The 21,670-nt window shown below is 49.5% G+C and overlaps 1 protein-coding gene across 1 annotated transcript in view; it reads left to right on the top strand.

Annotated features, from left to right (window-relative positions):
- Window positions 1-19,362, top strand: part of SPEN (spen family transcriptional repressor) — a 65,598-nt gene extending 46,236 nt beyond the window's left edge. Inside the window, 10 exon segments of the mRNA XM_039565951.1 lie at window positions 1,174-1,299; window positions 1,866-1,979; window positions 3,109-3,222; window positions 4,771-4,871; window positions 7,473-14,421; window positions 14,423-15,403; window positions 15,863-16,258; window positions 16,952-17,146; window positions 17,996-18,154; window positions 18,852-19,362. Coding sequence (XP_039421885.1) covers window positions 1,174-1,299; window positions 1,866-1,979; window positions 3,109-3,222; window positions 4,771-4,871; window positions 7,473-14,421; window positions 14,423-15,403; window positions 15,863-16,258; window positions 16,952-17,146; window positions 17,996-18,154; window positions 18,852-18,983 — 9,267 coding nt within the window. The 3' untranslated portion in view covers window positions 18,984-19,362.
- Window positions 19,363-21,670: the final 2,308 nt, after the last annotated feature.

The following is a 21,670-nucleotide window of genomic DNA, read 5'->3' on the forward strand; positions in this document are numbered from 1 at the left end:
GCCTCGCTGTTTCCAGGAAAACTTGCAAGCTCAGGTGCAGAAGGGACCAGCTTTATAACCTTTCTGAGGGGTAATGAGCACAATAATGATATTTTATTTGTCTGTCACAAGGAATTGCTTGCCCAGGGTGAGTGGTCAAGTATAATTTGCCGTGGTTGCAATCATGCTACTTCAGACACTTGGAAGTGTAGTTTTCTATTAATATTCCACTTAAATCATTAGGCCAGGGCTGTAGGAGTCTAATAGTTGTGTAAATCTCCCTGTTTACCTCTGTTTTCCCAGATAAAGAGCTCTTGGATGAGACCGTATCAAACTGCTGCCTTGTCCCTAAATTTATTAACCATGAAATTAGCCTGTCCTGGATGTTGGAACATTTGTGCTCAGATCCATGTGTGGCTCACAAAGGCAGCTCCTTCTATTCCAACAAATAAAGCCAAACCTTCCACCTCCTATTTTCAGCTCAGAGTGAATCATAATATCATGAGTTTATTCAGAGGCTTTGGGTACATTTCCAGTGCTAGTGCTGAGCTTGTTTGTTAACCAAATGTCAGCTCCTGACTTGCTGGGTTTTTTAAAATAGATTAAAATCAGCCTTTATTTGGCTTTGTGAGCCTCTGGCTGTACTTGTGAATGGGCCCGTGGTGGCTTGGTTTTAAAGAGGAACAGCGACTGAAGTTGAGGATCTTTTTTGCCTTTGCCCTGTACCAGGCTGGTTCAAGGGATGAGTCCGGCATCACTTTGTGTTTCTAGGAACAGGATGGATCATGTTTATTTGGAAAAGAAGCCCTGCTTGGCTCAGAGATGAGGATCAGAGCAGGTTGTTTTCTCTTGAGCCTTTGTGACCAAAAATTAATCTCTATTTCTTTGATCCTGAATTGTCTCTTCTTGATACAGTATTAACAGCCTAAAGCTGGTGTTTGTTGACCAGGTCAGGCTTAGTTCTGTGGGCTTGGATTTTAAGTCTGCGTGATGAAGAGCTTTCCCTGCTCCATAAGGATTTGGTTTTGAGATGCAGCAGAACAGCGAAGTTTTAACTGCCCGCTATTGTTTAAATCCTCTCTCTGAAGCAAATATTAAAGAGCTTGCTGTGCCACATGCCCCTGAAAAAAACAAGTCCTCTTAGATGAGATTGACTGCTGACTGTGGGTTGTTGTGTTTTGTGCTTGTCCCCAGGACATCGACATTAAGAAGGTGAACGGTGTCCCTCAGTACGCGTTCCTGCAGTACTGCGACATCGCCAGCGTGTGCAAAGCCATTAAGAAGATGGATGGGGAATATCTCGGAAATAACCGGCTCAAGGTAAAGAAATCCTCCCCTGGACTGTATCCTTCTTGTTCCTTCCATTGCCGCATCGTGGGATGTTTTGCAGCACCATAGTTTATGGAAGTAAGATGATTTTTAATGTGAGATCGTATCAGAGCATGATGGTTTCAACCACCACCTAACTGGGATTAATCAGCATTTTTCTTGGCTCTGTCCACACGGAACCCTGGGATTGAGCACTCGGAGACTGACATTCCCTGGCCTGGAAGGGCCACGTCTGGCAAGGCTGTGCTGGGAATCCATTCCACTCCCCATGGCAAACGGGGCCTGTCAGGCCCCAGAGCTGTCAACCTGTCACTTCTCAGACATTCAAACTGTAGAAGAACCCAATGTTGTCAAACACTCTATTTGTTTAAACAAGCAGAATTATTTTCATTAATTGCTCTTTGATTTTTGTCTTGCACCTGCACCAGATGCTAATTTTAGAAAATCCATACAAACAACAGCTTTCTCCAAATAAGTCTTTCATTAGGCAGGCTCTGTTCAGTGAGTTTTAACCCTTGTGCGCTGTACTGATGGAAGTTTTGCCCTTTTGTGTCCAGCTGGGTTTTGGGAAGAGCATGCCTACAAACTGCGTGTGGTTAGATGGGCTTTCCACAAACGTTACGGATCAGTATCTGACCCGACATTTCTGCCGATACGGGCCTGTGGTGAAGGTAGGTGGGAGGCTTTGGCGTGTGCTTCCAAGTCGTTACTGTCTTCCTTTCTTCCCATCCTGTCCTTTCAACCCCCACTGTCCAGGGCTTTATAGCTCAGGTAGAAAAAATTCTCTCTGGGGTGGAATTTGGTTGACAGGGCTCTGTCAGCATAGACAGCAACCAAAACCAAGTATTTTGAGTGAGCCGAGATGTTGAGTATTGGAAACCATTTGTTGCTCTTGTGCAGTACAGTCTCTCCCCAGCAAACCTTCTTAAATGTTAGTTGGAAGAACAGCAGTCTAATTACGTAATTACTCATACTTGCTAATTACATAATTAGACATAACTATGCTTTTTTTCGTCAGACCAAGAAAAAAAGACTTTTTAAAAGCAGTCAGGACAGTCACGGTGCCAAAAGTACATGGAAAAAGAGAGAAAGTCAACAATGGTGCAACACACCCATGTCATGCAGCGGGAGCCTCTCCCATGCAAGTGATTTATCACGTGCTTAAACTCCAGTGTGGGAGTTGTCCTGTGTATTTTTATTGGACATGGATGTGCTTAAAATTAAGCAATGTGTGTAAATCTTTGCAGGATCAGGGTCTGGCATCCCCAAAGGATTTTTGTGGGTTTGTGTTGCAGCTTTGACATTCTTTATTGTAGCTGTTGTTGCTTGAATAATACATTTATGCTACTAAAGGAAGGCAATATTTGGAAATTGGGCATTTAGCAACTGGTGAGTGGTACTGCAGATTGATAACAAAAGCTGGTTCCACTTTGGGATTAACTGTTCCCTTTACCTTTTTTCCCCCCTAAAACACATTGGAAATTAGAAAAAAAAAACAAAACTTAACAAATACTACAAAACTCAGTCAACAAAGAAAAAAATATTCAAAGTAAAATACAGAAAAACAAAATAAAGGCATAATATACCTCAAGCCACAATATCCACAATTCAAAGCAGTCCCGTGTCCTTTTATTGTCTCTTCATTCCAATATGCCTCATCAGAAAAGCCTGGAAATTCACCTTGCTAAAAATTATTTCCTTCCTGGTATCCTCATGACTTAGGATTTTGTTGGGACTGACATTAAGTCCTGTGGATGAGGCTCTTATTTGGTTTTTGTTTTGTTTTTTTGTTTTTTACAGGTGGTGTTTGACCGCTTAAAAGGCATGGCCCTGGTTCTCTACAATGAGATTGAATATGCACAAGCAGCTGTAAAAGAGACCAAGGGGAGGAAAATCGGTGGGAATAAAATTAAGGTGTGCAGAATGACCTCCAAACTAAAGCAAAACAGGCAAAAAAAGAGGAACAAATTGTGTTCAGGCCTTCCCCCTTAAATGCTGGCAGTGCAGACTGCCAGGCTCAAGGAATACTTGGCGGGACACACACGTCCCACATATCAAAGGCTTAAATTATATTTTTATACTCGGCTTATCAAGATGTCAGGGAATCCTGAACTGTTACTTATAAAGCCTTTTCCAGTATTCTGCCGTTTGTTTCGCTGAACTTGTCTCTCTGAGCTCCTGAGTGTTGGTGTCCGTGTCACTGCCTCGTTTACCCCAATCCAAGGCAAACTTTTGTCTGTTTTCGTATTAAAAAAGGGAAGTCTGAAGGTGTGAGTTCCTCCAGGAAAACACATGGCTGTGTTCCAGCTGCCCCATGCTGATGTCCAGGCTCTGGGGTACAGTAACCTCAACATGCAGTCATGGAATCAGGGAATGGTTTGGGTTGGAAAAGACCTTAAAGATCATCTCGTCCTTCCTTGCAACAGATTTTAAACAATAATGGAAAACACTACTTAAAATACACAGAAAATATTTTTCTTCCTGGAGCAACACTTAACATTTCCAGGAGTATCTTGGATTTGGGTGAATGTGGTGATACCTGTTCTGACTGTCCCATCAGCCCCACTAACTGGGGACGTGAGGTGTCAGCCAACCCTTTGAATTATCTTCCTCCTTCTCCTTTCTCCTCTCCTAAAGAGTAGGCAGTGATGTCAGGCATGATCTCAACAGCTTCCCACCTCACCCAGGGCTGAAAGTTGGATATCCTGTAGTTTCTGAGCATGGTGTTGGATAGCAGTCACCTTCCTCTGCAGGAAAGCATGTGGTCCCCAAAAAGTTTCCCATCTTGTGTGGGTCTTGTTGCTTAATGATTTTGGAATAAGCAACACCCCCAATGTGTGTCTGTGCCCCATTGCTGTGGTTACACACAGGATGATTTAAAAAATAACAGGAACTGGAATGTTAAAAATACTGCATTATGTGGCGTACACGTAATGAAATCCATTCTAATCCTTCATTTCTTGCACTACACCATTAGCGTCTTAGTATTGTCATCCTTGGCTAGAAAACACCAACTCTTGGAGTAGCTGGAACAGGGAGCTGCCGTTCAGGAGGCTTGGTTCTTTCCCTGCTCTATAACCCCGGGCAAACACTGTGGAGTCCGGAATAGATTGATAATCCTGACCTTCTGTAGCACTGCCCTGAGATAAAAGAGACTTTGGAACTGTCCTGGCATTAAAAACATCAATACCACGATAATAATGTGTATTTTTCCTGCTGCTTTGCCCAACAGAAGCCTCTGGGCTGGCAGCTACAACAACATAGTAAGGAGGTAGTTACACAGCTCCACTGAGAAAGATCTTTATTCCTGGGGATGTGCAGGGCCACAATTGGGAAGTGTTTGACATTTTTAATTAAATTTTACCCCCATTTTCAGATCTGCTCCCACCTTCAGCAGACAGGGAAATGTTGGCAGAATGGGATGTTTCTGTGACTGAATGTGATTTCCCCTTTCTTTTTCAGGTGGACTTTGCAAATCGGGAGAGTCAGTTGGCGTTTTACCATTCCATGGAGAAAACGGGTCAAGATATCAGAGACTTCTATGAAATGCTGGCAGAAAGAAGGCATGTACCAATATATTTATTGAATGTTTTGTTTTCCAACATCACCTTACACAATCCTTTTACAGTCATTGTCCTCATCATCTTACAATCAAACTTTCTTCAGGCCATAATTCTTAAACAAGTTTTTGTTCCTCTCAACTTTATCCTTATTTTTAAAGTTTTACTAAAAACACCTCTGCATTTCTAAATTTTTTTTTTTACCTTTTTTTTTTAACAAATTTATGTGATCAAACTGAAACCGTGCAGATGAGAGCAGGCAGGATCTCACACATCCGAGGCGTAGCCGGTTACTGGAATTCCTGCTGAGGTGGAGGTTTCAGTTGTCTGCATGATCCATATTTTAGTATCCGGTTTCTCTGGTGGGTCACCAGGACACAGTTGGGAGTCATTCATCACGTCTTAGGAATGCAAAGAGCAGCTTAACTGTAACAGAGAAATGTGTGTGTTGGTGGGTGTATATAAAGTCTGATAAACTCCTGCTGCTCAGCCCTTGAGCAGAGAGTAAAATCTGATCCTCCACCTCCCTCTTCCCAACAGTTTTGTTTGTAACTTGATAAAATAAGACAATTTGAGTAAGGATGCATTTTTATTTTGAATAAAGCTGTGTCCTGTGTGGCTGCCCCTTGGCAGCAGCTGGCACCACATGCTGCACAACCACTTATTTATCCCTGCAGACCTGGCACAGAAACACTCCACATTATGGGCTTTTTTACCTCCACTGACTGAAAAAACACCCATGTTTTATTCCCTTCAGAGCCTGGCTCATTGTTAGGGCTGTGCCTTGCCCAGGAGTCAGCCCAGCGTGATGCCGATTATACCTGGGAGCTGGATAAACCCAATCATTTTTTGCAGTGAAATAGATTGGTCTGACATAATGCAAAATGAGCAGATTTAAAAGCGAGCAGGGTTTGGAAATTGGCAATCAGGATTTGCATAATGGAAATACAAGTGTGCCTTCCCCAGGCCTTGCCAGATGTTGTGATGTGCCAGCAATAAACATTTCCTCAGCACTACACCGGATTCAGGAAAGAGAAGGGCGTTATTGGATGTTCTTTAGCACACAGGACTCGGGTGGGCTTGTCTTTGCCATGGAATAATCCTGAGCAGGACCTTGATTTCTGGTGTTTGGGCACACGTTAGTCTGATTTTTCTTTCTCTGTCACTCTGCTCACACAGTCATTAGGAGATCCATAGGGATAATGGATCGTGGAGCAGCAGAGCGAGTTCTGCAGTGACTCCTGTAATTCTGCAGCTTCTGGTGCCCCTCTGAGCTCCTCCTTGCAGAGGTGCTGAGATCTGCACAAACCACCTTCTCTTGGGGTTGTAGCTGGAGCCAGTCTAAACAGGACCCAAAGGAAAAAAAAAAAAAAAACAGACATGAAAAAGCAAAATCCCTGATCAATATTTTTAACTTCACAGCTGCTTTTCACAACATCCCACTTCACTTGCAGGATGAGGTTTTCATCTTCCCTGTTTTGTCCCTTTTTCAATTTTGTTATTTTCTTAAAAGGTGGAAGCTGCCAGCTTTTAACATAAAACATAAACTGTGAAGCCAAATAAACCTGTGAGGAATCCCGGAATCATTTAGGTTGAAAAAGACCTCCAAGGTCATCGAGTCCAAACCTGTGACTGATCCCCTCCTTGTTAGCCAGCCCAGAGCACTGAGTGCCATGTCCAGGCCTTCCTTGGACACCTCCAGGGATGGAGACTCCAAACCTCCCTGGGCAGCCCCTTCCTATTCCTGACCACCTTTTCCATCAAGAAATTCCTCCTGATGTCCAACCTGAACCTTCTCTGGCTCAGCTTGAGGCTGTTTGCCCTTGTCCTGTCCCTTGTTCCCCGGGAGCAGAGCCCAACCCCACCTTTGTACAGAGTGTGCAGAACACTCTGTAATGGTGGGGAATCAAGAACCCCAGCTTTATTCCACCTCCCTGCCATGTTTAGTGTTACAAATGACTTATTTTTGCTGCTTGGAGGTATTGAAATAACAACATTAATTGCTTGATTTACTTTGCTGAATGACTTCACATGACCTTATAAACAACCTGATATTTGTTGACTTGGTTTTACTGTAAACAGGCAACACCAGCAAGTCACATGCAGTGAAGGAGCTAATTTGGGAATTAAAAGATCACTTGCAGGGCTTAGGATTTTTAAAGAAATGTTACCACCACTTTGCTGCTTAGTAATGGAGAGATTCCACCCCTGAATTTTGATTTTACTCAAAGGTCTCAGAAGGTCTCAGGTTCTGGATAAGGGGGTGTCTTCACCCTGCCAGCCCTGTGTGGGTGCACAGGTGCTGTGTTGGTTTTGCCTTCATTTCATGCAAGGTTTGAATTTGACAAAAACAAAGGAGTGAGGGTGGTGTAACAATGCTTGGAAGAGCTGTTGCGATATTACCCATGAAGTACATTTGGTTTGTTAAGTTAACAAAGTATTTAGTCTGCTGCACACAGATTCCTTGCCAAACCTCTTTGTGCAGCTACCTTGATGCACATAGGAAAAAAGAAAATTATTCCTTTAGATAGCAAAAAAACTGTAGTAACAGAGTACATTGGTTGAGAAGGAGAACTAGAATCTTTTTATTCTTATGTTTAGCAGAGACGAGCGAAGAGGATCCTACGAATACGCCCCTGACCGTACTTACTACGAGACCGTTCGGACCCCGGGGACGTATCCTGAAGATCCTCGGCGGGAATACCCAGCTCGGGGCAGAGAATTCTACGCCGAGTGGGATCCCTACCAAGGAGACTACTATGACCCACGATACTATGACGACCCTCGCGAGTACCGGGATTACCGGGGAGATCCGTATGAGCAGGACATCAGGGAGTATAGCTACAGGCAACGGGAGAGGGAGAGGGAGAGGGAACGGTTCGAATCCGATCGGGACAGAGACCACGAACGGAGACCGATCGAGCGGAGCCAGAGCCCGACGCATTCCCGGCGCCCGCAGAGCCCCGGAGCGTCGCCCTCACAGTCGGAGCGGCTGCAGAGTGACTCGGAGAGGAGGATTTACAGCAGGTCCTCGGATCGCAGCGGCAGCTGCAGCTCGCTGTCCCCTCCGCGATATGACAAGCTCGACAAAGCCCGTGTGGAACGATACACAAAAAACGAGAAAGTGGAGAAAGAGCGCGTTTTCGAGCAGGAGAGGGTGGACAAGGAGAAGCGCTTGGTGAGGAAGGAAAAGCCGGAAAAAATAGAAAAGGAGAAAGCAGATAAGCAGAAACGAAAAGCGAAAATCCATTCACCCAGCTCTCAGTCCTCGGAAACGGATCAGGAGAATGAGAGAGAGCCCAGCCCAGAAAAACTGAAGGGCAACAGTAAACAAAGCAAAGAGAGGGGTGACAAAGAAGGGACAGCAAAGAACCGCCTGGAACTGATGCCCTGTGTTGTGCTGACCCGTGTGAAGGAAAAGGAGGGGAAGGTGATCGATCAGCCTGCACTGGAGAAACTGAGGGCAAAGCTGGATAACGACACTCTGAAATCCCCGCTGCTCGAACAGAAAACCCAGACGTCCCAGGCTGAGCAAGCCAAGTCTGAGCAGTCTAAACTAGAACCCGTCAGAACCAAGGTACAGAAGGAGAAAGCCCTTGCCAGTCACATCGAAGTGGTGGACAAGGAGGGAAAAATGAAACCCAAAAAGCACTTGAAGACAGAGCAACCTTCTGAGGGGGCCAATGCAGTTGATTTAGACAAGTTGGAGGCTCGTAAAAGGCGTTTTGCCGATGCAAATCCGAAGCCTGACAGGCAAAAACTGGATGTAAAACGGAGTAGCCAAGATGAGGAGGATGCGCGCATGGTTTTGAAAAAGCAGCTTGATGCGACAGCGTCATCTAGAGAAGCACCAATGTTAAGGGAAGGAGAATTGGAGAGAAAACCCCTGAGGAAGGAGATGATTAAAAGGGAATCTAAAAAACTCAAACTGGAAAGACTTGTTCCCGTTACTAGTCCCAAAGAAATTCAGGACACTCTTAATGTTGGTGGGATTGGCATGCGTCCCACCCTGGATCTGCAGGCGAGGCTCATGGAGGCACCTGATGAACCTGTGGAAGTTCAGGAACTCCCTACTAAAAAACTGAACCCGGTAAAACCCCAGCATAAACAAGTACAGCTGCTGGACGAGCAGGGAACGGAGAGAGAGGACTCAAGGAAGAACTACTCCAGTCTTCCTGAAGAAACACCAGACCATAAACTTGGCCAAGAGAAAACTCAGTCGGCAGACACGGAGGAGAAAATCAGCATTGACATTGACCACACGCAGAGCTACCGGAAACAAATGGAGCAAAGTCGCAGGTTGAAACAGCAGCTGGAAATGGAGATTGCAAAGTCGGAGAAGTTTGGCAGTCCAAAGAAAGATGTTGATGAATATGAAAAGCGGAGTCTGGTTCATGAGGTGGGAAAGCCTCCACAAGATGTCACCGATGACTCTCCACCGAGTAAAAGGAAAAAGACTGACCAGTTTGACTTCGAAATCAGCACTAAGAGAGAAAGGAACTACAGAAGCTCTCGTCAGGTGAGTGAGGATTCCGAAAGGATGTCCTGTTCCCCAAGTATCAGACACTTCCCATTCCACGAGGATGAGGACACGCTCGATTCTCCAAGGTTAATGCCATTGAAGGAAACCAAAGAGTCACCTAAAATAGAAGAAAAGGGTCTTTCATACTCCAACATGACTGTGAGGGAGGACTCGCTGAAATTCAATCCTTATGATTCCAGCAGAAGGGAGCAGATGGCAGAAATGGCTAAAATAAAACTCTCTGTGCTGAGTTCTGAGGAAGACTCAAGTAGGTGGGAAACCCAAGTGAAGCAAGAGCCTGGGAGAGTCGATATCAGCTTTCCAAGCAGCATCGTGAAAAGAGACAGCATACGGAAACGGTCTGTCCGAGACCTGGAACCTGGGGAGGTGCCTTCCGATTCGGATGACGATGGCGAAAACAAGCCCCATTCCCCAAAAGCCTCGTCCTTGTTAGAGAGTTCCAGGTTGTCTTTTTTATTAAGGGACAGAGAAGAGAAGTTCCGTGAAAGAGAGGAAAGACTCCAGTCCAGTTCCTTAGAAAGAAACAAATTCTACTCTTTCGCATTGGACAAGACAATCACACCCGACACAAAGGCCTTGCTTGAAAGGGCTAAATCCCTCTCTTCCTCCAGAGAGGAAAACTGGTCCTTCCTAGACTGGGATTCAAGATTTGCTAGTTTCAGAAACAACAAAGACAAAGAGAAGGTTGACTCGGCTCCAAGACCTATTCCATCCTGGTATATGAAAAAGAAAAAAATCAGAACCGATTCCGAAGGTGGAAAACTGGATGATAAGAAAGAAGATCATAAAGAGGAGGAACAAGAGCGGCAGGAACTGTTTGCTTCTCGGTTTTTGCACAGTTCAATCTTTGAACAGGACTCCAAACGCCTGCAGCATTTAGAGAGGAAGGATGATGATCTGGACTTCATCTCCGGAAGGTTGTATGGGAGACAGTCCTCTTCCGATGGGATGAACAGCACGGCCGATTTGGTGCAAGAGCCAGTGGTTCTCTTCCACAGTAGGTTTGTTGAGCTGACACGAATGCAGCAGAAGGAAAAGGAGAAAGATCAGAAACCAAAAGAAGTGGAGAAACAGGAAGATAAAGAAAACCGGCCGAAAACACCAGAAATGGTTCCTGATAGTAAAGAAACAGAACATAAACCTTCCTCAGTTGTTGGTCCTTCTTCAGTCACCGTCCTCCCACAAGAACCCATCGCTCCCATCGCTCCTGAGAAAATAGTGAGTGACAAGGTCCTGGTGGAACCAGCTTCTGTCAAAGAAGAGAAACCTTCTGAACCTGCTGTTGCAGCAGAGGAACAAAAACCTTTTCCTGAACTCGCTGCTCCTGTCAAAATGGAGCCTCCTGAGCAAACGGAACCTTCGCCAGTTGTAGAAGCGAGTAAAGAAATTGTTGCTACAACACTGGCACCAGAGGAAGATGCTGTGGCAACAGAGCATCCTTCATACTTGGATACCAAACCTCCCACTCCTGGGGCCTCGTTTTCCGATGCAGACATCAGCGTAGATCCAGAACCTGAGACTGCCCAGCTACTTCCACCTCCGCCCAAGCTAGTTCAGAAGTCAGATGAGGCTGTGGAACCTAAAGAGGAAAATCCTCCGCCCTCTGCCAGCACCGATGCTGGTGTGAGTCAAAAGGCGGAGGCGGCTGCTGAGGTCCTGCCACCCGTTTCTGACAATGACATGGAAGTGGAACCTCCAGTTGTTGTAAAAGATAAAAAATCCTACAAGAGTAAACGGTCCAAGACTCCTGTGCAGTCGGCTGCAGCTAATGTCACGGAAAAGCCTGTCACAAGAAAGAGTGAAAGAATTGACCGTGAAAAACTGAAAAGGTCAAGCTCTCCTCGTGGGGAGACCCAGAAGCTTTCTGAATTGAAAGTGGAGGCAGAAAAGGTTTCAAGGAATGCTGCTAAATCCCCAAGTTCCGCTGCAGAGCCAGAAAACGTGGAGCTGAGCTTGCCAATAGGCCGGACCAGGCGCAGAAACGTGAGGTCGGTCTATGCTACCACAGGGGACAATGAAGGCCCATCTCCAGTGAAGGACTCCATGGAGGTCACTAGGTCCACCAGGAAAAGAGGGGAAAAGGAACCACAGGAAGCAGTGACAACTGTTCCCACAACCCCGAGGAGGGGAAGACCTCCCAAAACCCGCCGTAAGCCAGAGGAGGACATCTCTCCGATAAAGACCGAACCGGTACAACAAGAGGTGGAGGAGGCTGAAACTAAAGATACTGTGGAAGCTCCTAAACCTGCAGAGGGTTGGAGGTCTCCGAGATCCCAGAAGCTCACACACAGTCACTCATCAGCTGCTACCAGCCAACAGGGCAAGAAAGGGAAGAATGAACCGAAAGCCGATACCACGGCTGAATCCGAAGATACTGCTGAAAGAAGTGGTCAGGAATCGAGCACCAGTGACAATGGCAATAAAGCAAAGGCTGCTGAGAAAGAGCCGGCAGCAAGCGAGCAGAAACGTGATCGGAAGGAACTGGATGTGGAGAAGAACCAGCTAGAAATCCCCACAGCTGAGATCACTGAGAAGAAGCCGGTGCCAGAAAAGGTTACGAAATCCAAAAGGGGAAGGTACAAAAATACCAAAACTGTTGTTGATAAGGCATCCGTGTGTCTCAAAAATGTAGAAATACGCCTCAATGTTGATGAAGTCAAGGGCGCCTTGCGGCCCACGGAGGAGGAGGCAGAGCCAGTGGCGGTGTCACCACCCAAGATGAAGAGCCCTCCAAAAGAGGACATCCTGCCACCCCACTTCACTAAGAATGAGGTAGAAGATTCATTTCCGGAAATGGAAAAGGAGGTGATGCGGGAGCCCAAGCAGTCACCCGAGGCTGCCCAGTTAGCAAAGCAGATCGAGCTTGAGCAGGCGGTGGAGAACATTGCAAAACTCACCGAAACTCCTCCGACAATTGCTGCCTACAAAGAGCCAACAACAGATGTGGCTGAAGTCCGTCAGGAGGAGGAAGCAGATAAACCCGCACACCAGGCCAGTGAAACGGAGCTGGCAGCAGCCATCGGCTCCATCATCAATGATATTTCTGGGGAGACAGAAAGCTTCCCTGCACCGCCGACGTATCCTGCTGAATCTGAGGCTGAAATCACCACAGAGCCCTTGGTATTGCAGTCACCTCGGGAGGAGATGGAGCCCGAGACAGATCAGGCAGTGAACAATATCCTAGAAACTGAGGCTGCTGTCGAGCCTGCAGTGCAGCCGGTGCCCAGCTCTGTCACTTCGACGTTGGAGACAGAGAGCAAGGAGTCTGAAGTCAGCTTCAGTGAATCTTCCAACTCTGCACAGGAGGCTGAGACCTTGCAGGAGGCTGAAGTTGCTCGGAAGGAAAAGGGCCGTCAGAAAACCACGCGGCAGAGACGCAAGAAGAGCACGAGCAGGAAGGGTGACACCACCGAAGCCAACACCTTCGAGCCAGAGAGGGTGCAGAGCAAATCACCCCCCGCCAGTGAAGTGAAGACAAAACCTGAAGAAGCCTCAAAGGAGGAAAAGCAAATCAAACCCACAGCATCCATGGAGCCAAGTGCTTCTGATGTTACCAAGGCTGTGGCTGCTGATGTTGTGGCTGCACACGAGGCTGTCCCTGAGAGCAGCACTTCTCCAAAGGTGCCCGTTCTGGCTCCTCTGGACCTGGGTGCCCCGCCGGTCCTCCTCGATGAGGGGAGTCAGAGCGGGTTCAAGATCCGGTCGCCCCTGGAGAACGCTCCCATCACGCCACCGAGTGCCCCGAATGCGGCTCTTCCTGCTGTCCCCACAGCAGCAGCCAAGCTGCCCAACCCCGTGCCTGCCACCATCGTCCCCCTTCACTCCGGCACTGCCAAGGTTCCGGAGTGGGTGGTCAGGCACGAGGACCCCCGTGCCCGTTCCACACCCCCGCCCGCTCTCCCACCAGACACAAAGGCGTCAGATATCGACACGAACTCCAGTACTTTGAGGAAGATACTCATGGAGCCCAAATACGTCTCAGCGACAAGCATAACCTCCACGCACGTGACAACGACGCACGCCGAGCCGGTGAGCGCGCCGTGCTTGGAGGAGGCGCCTCTTCACCCTGCCGTGGAGGCCATCAAGCCGGTTTCTGAGGAGAAGCCAGCCGTTCCCATCACCAATGCCCTGGACCCACCAGTGGCTGAAGCGCCGGTGTTCAGCGAGAAGGAAAAGATCAACACAGTGATTGCTCCCAAAGCCACTTCTGTCATCAGCAGAATGCCCCACAGTGTGGATCTGGAGGAGGCTCCGAGGATCACCTTGGTGAAGCAAGCTCCTCAAACCCAGACCTGCCTCGTCAATGCTCCCTCGCCGAAATTTAAGCAGAGATCAAGTACGAATGATAACAGCAGGTTTCATCCAGGATCGATGTCCATTATCGAGGAGAGGCCTGTGGAGACTGGGTCCAGTCCAGGGCTGCGGGTGAACACCTCGGAAGGTGTGGTGCTCCTGAGTTACTCGGGGCAGAAGACAGAAGGCCCTCAGCGAATCAGTGCCAAGATCAGCCAGATTCCCCCAGCCAGCGCTGTGGACATCGAGTTCCAGCAGTCTGTATCCAAGTCTCAGATTAAACAGGAGCCTATCACGCCATCCCAGCCGGCACCGAAAGGCTCCCAGGCCTCGGCGGGCTACGGGACTGTTTCCACCCATTCTTCATTGGTACTTGGAACACAGCCCTACAACACCTCACCCGTCATCTCCTCCGTCAAGCAGGAGCGCACCGCGCTGGACAAGCCCGACTCGTCTCACCTCACTGTCCAGACCCCAGCATCTCAGCCCGGCAAGGTCCTGACACAGACGGTAAACACTCCACCCGTGCTGGTCCATAACCAGATGGTTGTGAATAAAAAACTGTCTGACCCAGCTACTCTGAAAGTGGAGACCAAGACTCTGCAGCCCTCCAGCCTGAGTCCTGGAGTTAGTCCTCACCACCCTTCCCTCTCTGGGAAGATGCATTCGGAAGCGAACCACGTCAGCTCGGGGCCCAGCACCCCGACCGACCGGGCCCATCTCCCACCTGGGGGTCGCCAAACAAGAGCCGCACTCGCCGCGTACCAGCGGGCACTCGCCGTCGCCGTTCCCCCGGGCCTGTCATCCCGGCAGTACCTCGTCCCCGGCTTTGTCCAGCAGCACCCCAGTCATGCTGGCGCCAGGAATTCCCGTTCCGCAGTACATATCCAGCATGCATCCCGAGCAATCTGTTATCATGCCCCCCCACAGCGTAACACAGACTGTGTCCCTGGGCCATCTGTCCCAGGGTGAGGTGAGAATGAACACCCCTCCTCTCTCCGGCATTCCCTACGGCATCCGCCCGGAAGCGCTCCACTCCCCCCGAGCTGCTCTGCAACCCCAGATGGAGATCAAACCTCAGCGATCCAGCACACCCCAGCCAGCGCCCATACGAGACATCGTCATGCCCCCGCTGTCCTCCCAGCACCCCCCCGAGGAGGAGCTGCACTTCCACCACAGCACGGTGTGCCGCGGGCCAGCCCCGGTGCAGTCCGACGTGCTGGTGATGCAGCCCGACTACCGCATGCACCCCAGCAGCCTCCGGCTGGACCAGTACAACGTCCCGCGGGACGTCAGGATGATCATGCACCCGCACATGGCCGCTGTGGGCGAGCACCACTCGGAAACGCGGCAATCCCGGACACCCGAAGGGGCCGTCAAAACTCCCCCGGTCAGTAAGACCCCGCAACCCGGGAAAGAGACTCCCAAATCCTCGGAAGGCAAGATGGCCCACTCTCCCCACAGTGAGCCCCGGCTGCTCAGCGTGCCCTCGGGCACCCAGCTGCCTGGGCTGCCCCTGACGCAGCCTGTGGTGGTCCCACACGGGGTGCAGATCATGCATCCTGCCGGGAGCTCCTTCCACGATTACCGCTCCGTGTACGGCGACATGAGGAATTACCACACGGCACAGCTCGGGCATCCACAGTTCCCGGGCGCCTCACCCATCGGGCTGCCCTCCCGGAGCATGACCCCGTCTCAGGTGAGAAAAAAACCCTTTATCCATCTCCCTGGAATCTGGAGCGTTTTGAGCTGTTTCTTGGGGAAAATGGGGTTCAAATGCTGCTTAGCATCAGAGGAGGCTGAGACAAGCCATTTCCTGAACTCCTCTGGGACTCCAACCAGGAGGGGTGAAGTTGCCTGCAGGTTTCTGGATGTGGAGGCGTCGGGGAGAATTGTCAGTACCAAGGTGGTGCATGGGTCAGGCATCCTTGGATGGATGGCGAGGCTAGGGATGGGCTTGGGACAGGATTCAGGGAGTGGGGTTTCAGCTCAGGTGGGCTTGGAAGTGAAGGACTGTCCCAGGTGCTACTGTAGCGGGGCTGATGCTGTGACATGGATGTCTCCACCAGGAATCTGATGGTGTCCTGGCAGTCTTACAATGGGGTGGAACACACCCTCGGCCTAAACATTTTCCTTTTCCCCTCTTCCTGCTTCCCAGGGTCTGCCGGAGGGTGAGCACTCACACCCCAGCCAGCCAGTCCGCAGCAAGACCCCTCAGATCCCGCAGGACCCCAAGGGCCCGTCGGCACCAGGGCCGGAGCAGAGCCACCACCCCCCTGTGAACAGGCACGCGGCCCAGATGGACCCCCACGTCCACCTCCAGAGGGCACAAGGGGACACGAGCCAGACCTCCTACCCCTCACCCGTCGCCATCTCCATGAAGCAGGAGCTTCCCTCACCGCACCAGCCGCCAGCAGTTCCCAAGCAATCCATGTTTATCCCCACGACGTCGGGGCCGCCCCTCAGCCGTCCAGAGCCCCAGTCCACGCTCAAGCAGGAGCCGTCACCTCACCCCGTGTCCCAGAGACCGGTGGACATGGTCCAGCTCTTGACAGTGAGTGTCGTGCTCCTGATCTGGGGGGAAATCACCTGGTTCTGTCTCAGCCACAGCACCAAATCTGACCTTTCTTGCATCAAAGACTTCAGATGCAAAAAAGGCATTGTTTGGGTTTTGGGCTGTTTCGTCCTTGATGGATTTTAGCCATGTTTACTGTTCCAAGTCAGTTTTACAGCCAGCACTTTCCTGGAAGGTGTTTCCTCATGGGCAGGGGAGAGGGTTGGTGTATTTCATTTAGATAAAAAGGGAAAACCACTCTCACAAGTGTAGAAAATGAGGAAGAGGAGGCAGTGAGGAACAGGTACCAACAAGGAGCTGACGTTGTGTTCAGTACCAAGTATCTCCTGTATAACCTTGAGCAGTTCCTCCCCTGTTGTTATTTCTCAATTTGTCCGCTTATAAAAGGGAAAACAGTGTTTGGGAACAGCCATGTGCTGGGTGGGCGGCCGAGGGATTGGGATGATGGGATCCACCCAGGCAGACTGGCCAGCTGGAAGGAAAAGGACTGAACTCCTGATTTAGCAGAATCTAACCCAGGCCTGGCGTGTAGAGGGTTGATCTGGTGTAACACCTCTGCTGAGCCTTTAAGCCTCCGATGGAAGTATTGGAGGCAGCCGAGCAGCTCGGATGGGATTTCAGATCCCCCTCTCCTTGCTTTGCATGTAATTCTTCTTCTCCCTCTTTTCCCAGAAATACCCCATTGTCTGGCAGGGTCTCCTGGCTCTCAAGAACGACACGGCGGCCGTGCAGCTCCACTTCGTGTCTGGGAACAACGTCCTGGCGCACCGGTCGCTGCCGGCGCCCGAGGGAGGGCCCCCGCTGCGGATCGCGCAGCGCATGCGGCTCGAGGCCTCCCAGCTGGAGGGGGTCGCACGGAGAATGATGGTGAGGGCCCGGGCTGGGGCAGGGAGGGGGTTTGGGATTCCCTGTGCTCAGAGCTGGGCTGGTCTCACCAGCTGCAGGGCTGAAAACCATCAGAGCTCCCAGAAACTTGGGCTTCTGTCACGTTGATTTCTCCACCCAGAGGGTGCTGGGGCACTGACCAGGCTCCCTGGGGAATGGGCACGGCCCCAAGGCTGCCAGAGCTCCAGGAGCTCTCAGGCACAGGGTGGGATTGTTGGGATCCTGTGCATGGCCTGGAATTGGACTCGATGATCCCTGTGGGTTCCTTCCAATCCTGGAGATCCTATGATACTGTTTTGGGATTCTGGTATTAACACTGATTCCTTCAACCCAGAGGGTGAACATGGATTGCAGGTGGTGAGCAATAGCTCTTACACTGCATTTATGGAAAAGGGAGTGAGAGCTGGGCAACTCTGAAATCACCCTCAGCCCTGGGAAAAACTCCTGCTGGCTTCAGTGTGTCTGAGTAAGGTGGGAAGGGGAGTTCAAGTGGCCATGAAAATGCATTTTCAATCCTTTCCACCATGGCCATGCTCTCAGCAAGTGTTGCAATCTCAGAATCCCAGACTGGTTTGGGTTGGACGGGCCTTAAAGCCTGTCCCACCCCTGCTATGGGCAGGGACACCTTCCTCTATCCCAGCTTGCTCCAAGCCCCGTCCAGCCTGGCCTTGGGCACTTCCAGGGACCCAAGGGCAGCCACAGCTTCTCTGGGGAACAAACTGTAACATCAAGGAGTTTAAAGTGAGGATTTTCCCCTCCAGATAATGGATGGAGAGCTGGAAAACACACACTCATCCAGCATTTCCCTGAGCACAGGTCCTTCCGTTGCAGGTGGAGAGCGATTACTGCCTGCTGCTGGCCCTGCCCTGCGGCCGGGACCAGGAGGACGTGGTCAGTCAGACGGAATCGCTCAAGGCCGCGTTCATCAGTTACCTGCAGGCCAAGCAGGCCGCAGGCATCATCAACGTCCCCAACCCCGGCTCCAACCAGGTACGGGCACGGAACCCCTGCAGTGCCACGGGGAAACACAACCAGTCCGTAACTGCTTGGGGTTCTGCTGGAGCTGCCTGGGGTTGTTGGTCAAACAACCTTCCATCACCCTTCAAACATGGATGGGATCCATGGAGTCATTGATGGGATCCATAGAATCGTTGATGGAATTGATGAAAGTGACCCCAAAGCAGAAACCCTAAATGTGTGTTTGGTGTGTTCCCCATTCCATCATCTTGGGCTGAAAAGCAACCAAATCCATTTCCCAGCTCTTTATCTCTGGAGTAGAGTTCTCGTTTCTTCCCCATATCCTGATTTCTCCAGAACAGCTGGCGTTTTCTTGCAGAATGCATTTGGTGCTGTGGAGGGTTTGTTCCAGGTGTGTTGCTGCACTGAATCCAATTTAACGTGTGTGTAATTTAATTCTGGGTGTAAAGAGCCCAGAATGAGCAGCCAGTGCTTGGAGCAGCCACTGAAATGATAATTAATGGGAATTTTTCTGCCTTTCCCAGCAAAATCAGCCAGCTCTTACACCTGTGGTGAGGAAAACTCCCCACCTGGGAAACAAAACCCATGGCCTTTTTTTTATACAAGATTTAGGATTCTTTAAACACCTAAAACATCACAAAAATGTCCCGTTTTTAAACATTTTTAGACATGGGTTGTCTCTGATCCATGTTTTTTTCCCTCCCTGCAGCCTGCCTACGTTCTGCAGATCTTCCCACCCTGCGAGTTTTCGGAAAGCCACCTGTCCCGCCTGGCCCCGGACCTCCTTGCCAGCATCTCCAACATCTCTCCTCACCTGATGATTGTCATTGCATCGGTATGAGCTGTTTACCAGTTACTGACTTTTTATTATTTTAATTTTAATTTTTTTTAATTTTTCCAAGGCCCTGCAGCAAAAAACAAACAAAAAAACCAAACAACAACAACAAAAAAAAGCCCACAAAAAACCACACAAAAAATTAATTTTAAAATAAAACTAATTCAAAAGAAGGAAAGAAGGTTATGAAACAAGAAAAATGCTGCCAGAAACCAGCCTCCTGCCCGACCGGCCTCGATCAAACCCTGGATGTTTACATGTTGCTTTAGCTTACGGACAACTGATGCACTCAGCAGGTGGACTGGGCTTGGGTTCCCGTGCCTCCTTTTTGGGGAAAAAAAACCATACAGAAAAGAAAAAAAAAAAAAAAAAAAAAAAAAAAAAAGAGGAAAGGATGGCTTATTTTTTTTAACAAAAAAAAAAGGAAAAAAATAAAAAAGAACCTGAACTGCCTTTGCACTAAATTAGTGACTCGGACTTTGCACAGTTGGAGACGCTGTGACGTTCTGGATGTCTTGACACACACTGACCGCGCGCCGTGGACGTTCCGCAGGGACTCTGCTGAGATTTGTGGGTCAAGGAGCATTTCACAGTCATTTTTTATTTTATTGGTTGTTTCGTTGGGTTTTTTGTTTTTGTTTTCTTCTTTTGGGGTTGTTTATTTTTTGGGGGGGGGGGGGGCGGGGGGGGTGTTTTTTCCGGATGTGAACCTTCCTCTTCCTCCACCTGCCCCTGCTGCAGCCGTCTTCTCTTCATCTGGGATGTACAGTTTACACTGAAAAACAAGAAAATACAAAACAAACAAAAAACAAAAGGGAGAGCTTTTTTCCTTCCTGGTGGGATATGCAGAACTCAGTGGGTGTGTGTATATATAAATATATATATAATATATATAAATATATATAATACTGACTTTAAAAAAAAAATCAAATCCCCACAACATACATTTTTTTTTAATCTGTGCCAAAAATGTGTTTTCAGAGAAAAAAAATCTTATTTTCATACTCAGACTTTGTATTGTCACTCATTTGTAAGTGCGCTTCATTTAAACATCCCCTCGTCTCATCAGCTGTGGAAGTGTTATACACTTGTACAAAGACTCTGCCCCGGCCCCCCTCGCCTCCCCTAACAATTAATTTATGGAACTTGGTTGGTTTTTTTTTTTTTTTTGGTTTATTTTTGGTTTATTTTTTTTTCTCAGCGCAGTTTTGTTTTGTGTGTCCATTGGATTACGAACTTTATTAAAAAATACAAAACACGTCGGCGCCCCGACCTCGTCCCTCGGCGCTGGGGGTGGGGAGCGGGGAAGGGGAGGTTTGGGGGCTCCCAGGGAGGGGTCACCCACCTCTCCTTTAAAAACCAGAAAAAATTGGTCATTTCATCACTAAACCCAATTTCTCTTATTTTCCCTCTTGTGTGTAAACACTTGTGAAAACCAAAATTGCAGGGTTTGCCCCACCTTTAATCTCACCACCCACCAAAAATTGTCCCTGGATTACTGATACTCATCAGCCTTTAAAAAATAAGAGCCAGACACGATGTTTTTCACTGCTTTTCCACCCAAATCCCTGCCAGATGCAAGTGGGAAGCCTGATCAAGACTGGTGTAAATGGGTTAAAATCAAGCAGATGTGGTGAAAAAGGAGGTTTAGGACAGAATTTGGGGGGTGGCCTCCAAAACCAGGGCAGACCCTCACCTTGCACCCGCGGGCTGAGGGCGGGAGGCAGAACAGAGCGTGTTTTGGGGTAAAAACGGGACAAAAAAGGTGCTGCTGGTGCCCCAGGACAGGTGGGAGCCTGGCCAGGGACACCCAACAGTGACACCCAGCTCCCACTGGAGGGGTCAGGGCGGGGCCTTGGACTTGCTCCCTTCCCCCAGGGAGGTGGGAGCGAGGCGGAACCGACGGACAGACCCCGGACACGGATGGGGCTCAGACAGACGGACGCGTGGATTACCGGGGCAGCTGGGACAGGGTCCGACCCTGCTGGTTTCTGAGTGGGGCCTTTGGGGCAAAAAAGGGCATTTTGGGGGGGTTTTGTAAGGTCTGGGGGGGCTGGAGGACACTGTTCGTGTGTCCAGCCAGGTATGAACTGTCCATATGTCCAGCTGTCCACGCAGTGTCCGTCCACCCAGCTGGGCCTGGACCTGTCTGTCCATCCAGGCCCATCCCCTTCACCTACCCAAAGCACTGGGACATGGACAGACGGACATCCAAGTGGACAAACGTATTTCCATCTGGACAGTTGTACATGCTCATGCCAGCCGGACACTTTCCTCCTCCACCCATGAGCATAAATGCCCCAAAAATGCACTTTTTGCCCCCAAGGCCCCTCTCCAAAACCCGCGATTTCACACCCCCAACCCATACCCCACTGTCCATTGGGATCGGGCCAGACCCTGCCCCATTCTCAGAGCCCAGGGTGGGAGATGGACACGGGGATGGGCTAGGACAGACGGACACTGGGCTGTGGGGCGGGGCAGGGGTGTGAGGGGGGCGGGGCGGGGGTGTGAAATCGCTGGTTTTCGAGAGAGGCCTTGGGGACAAAAACGTGCATTTTTGGGGCATTTATGCTCATGGATGGAGGAGGAAAGTGTCCAGCTGGATGGGTGTCTGTCCGGCTGCACGTACAGTGTCCGGCTGGACGTACAGTGTCCGTGTGTGTGGCTGGATGTACAAGTGCCCATCATTCTGG

This window comes from Corvus cornix, chromosome 27 (assembly GCF_000738735.6).
Source record: "Corvus cornix cornix isolate S_Up_H32 chromosome 27, ASM73873v5, whole genome shotgun sequence".
NCBI lineage: Eukaryota > Metazoa > Chordata > Aves > Passeriformes > Corvidae > Corvus > Corvus cornix.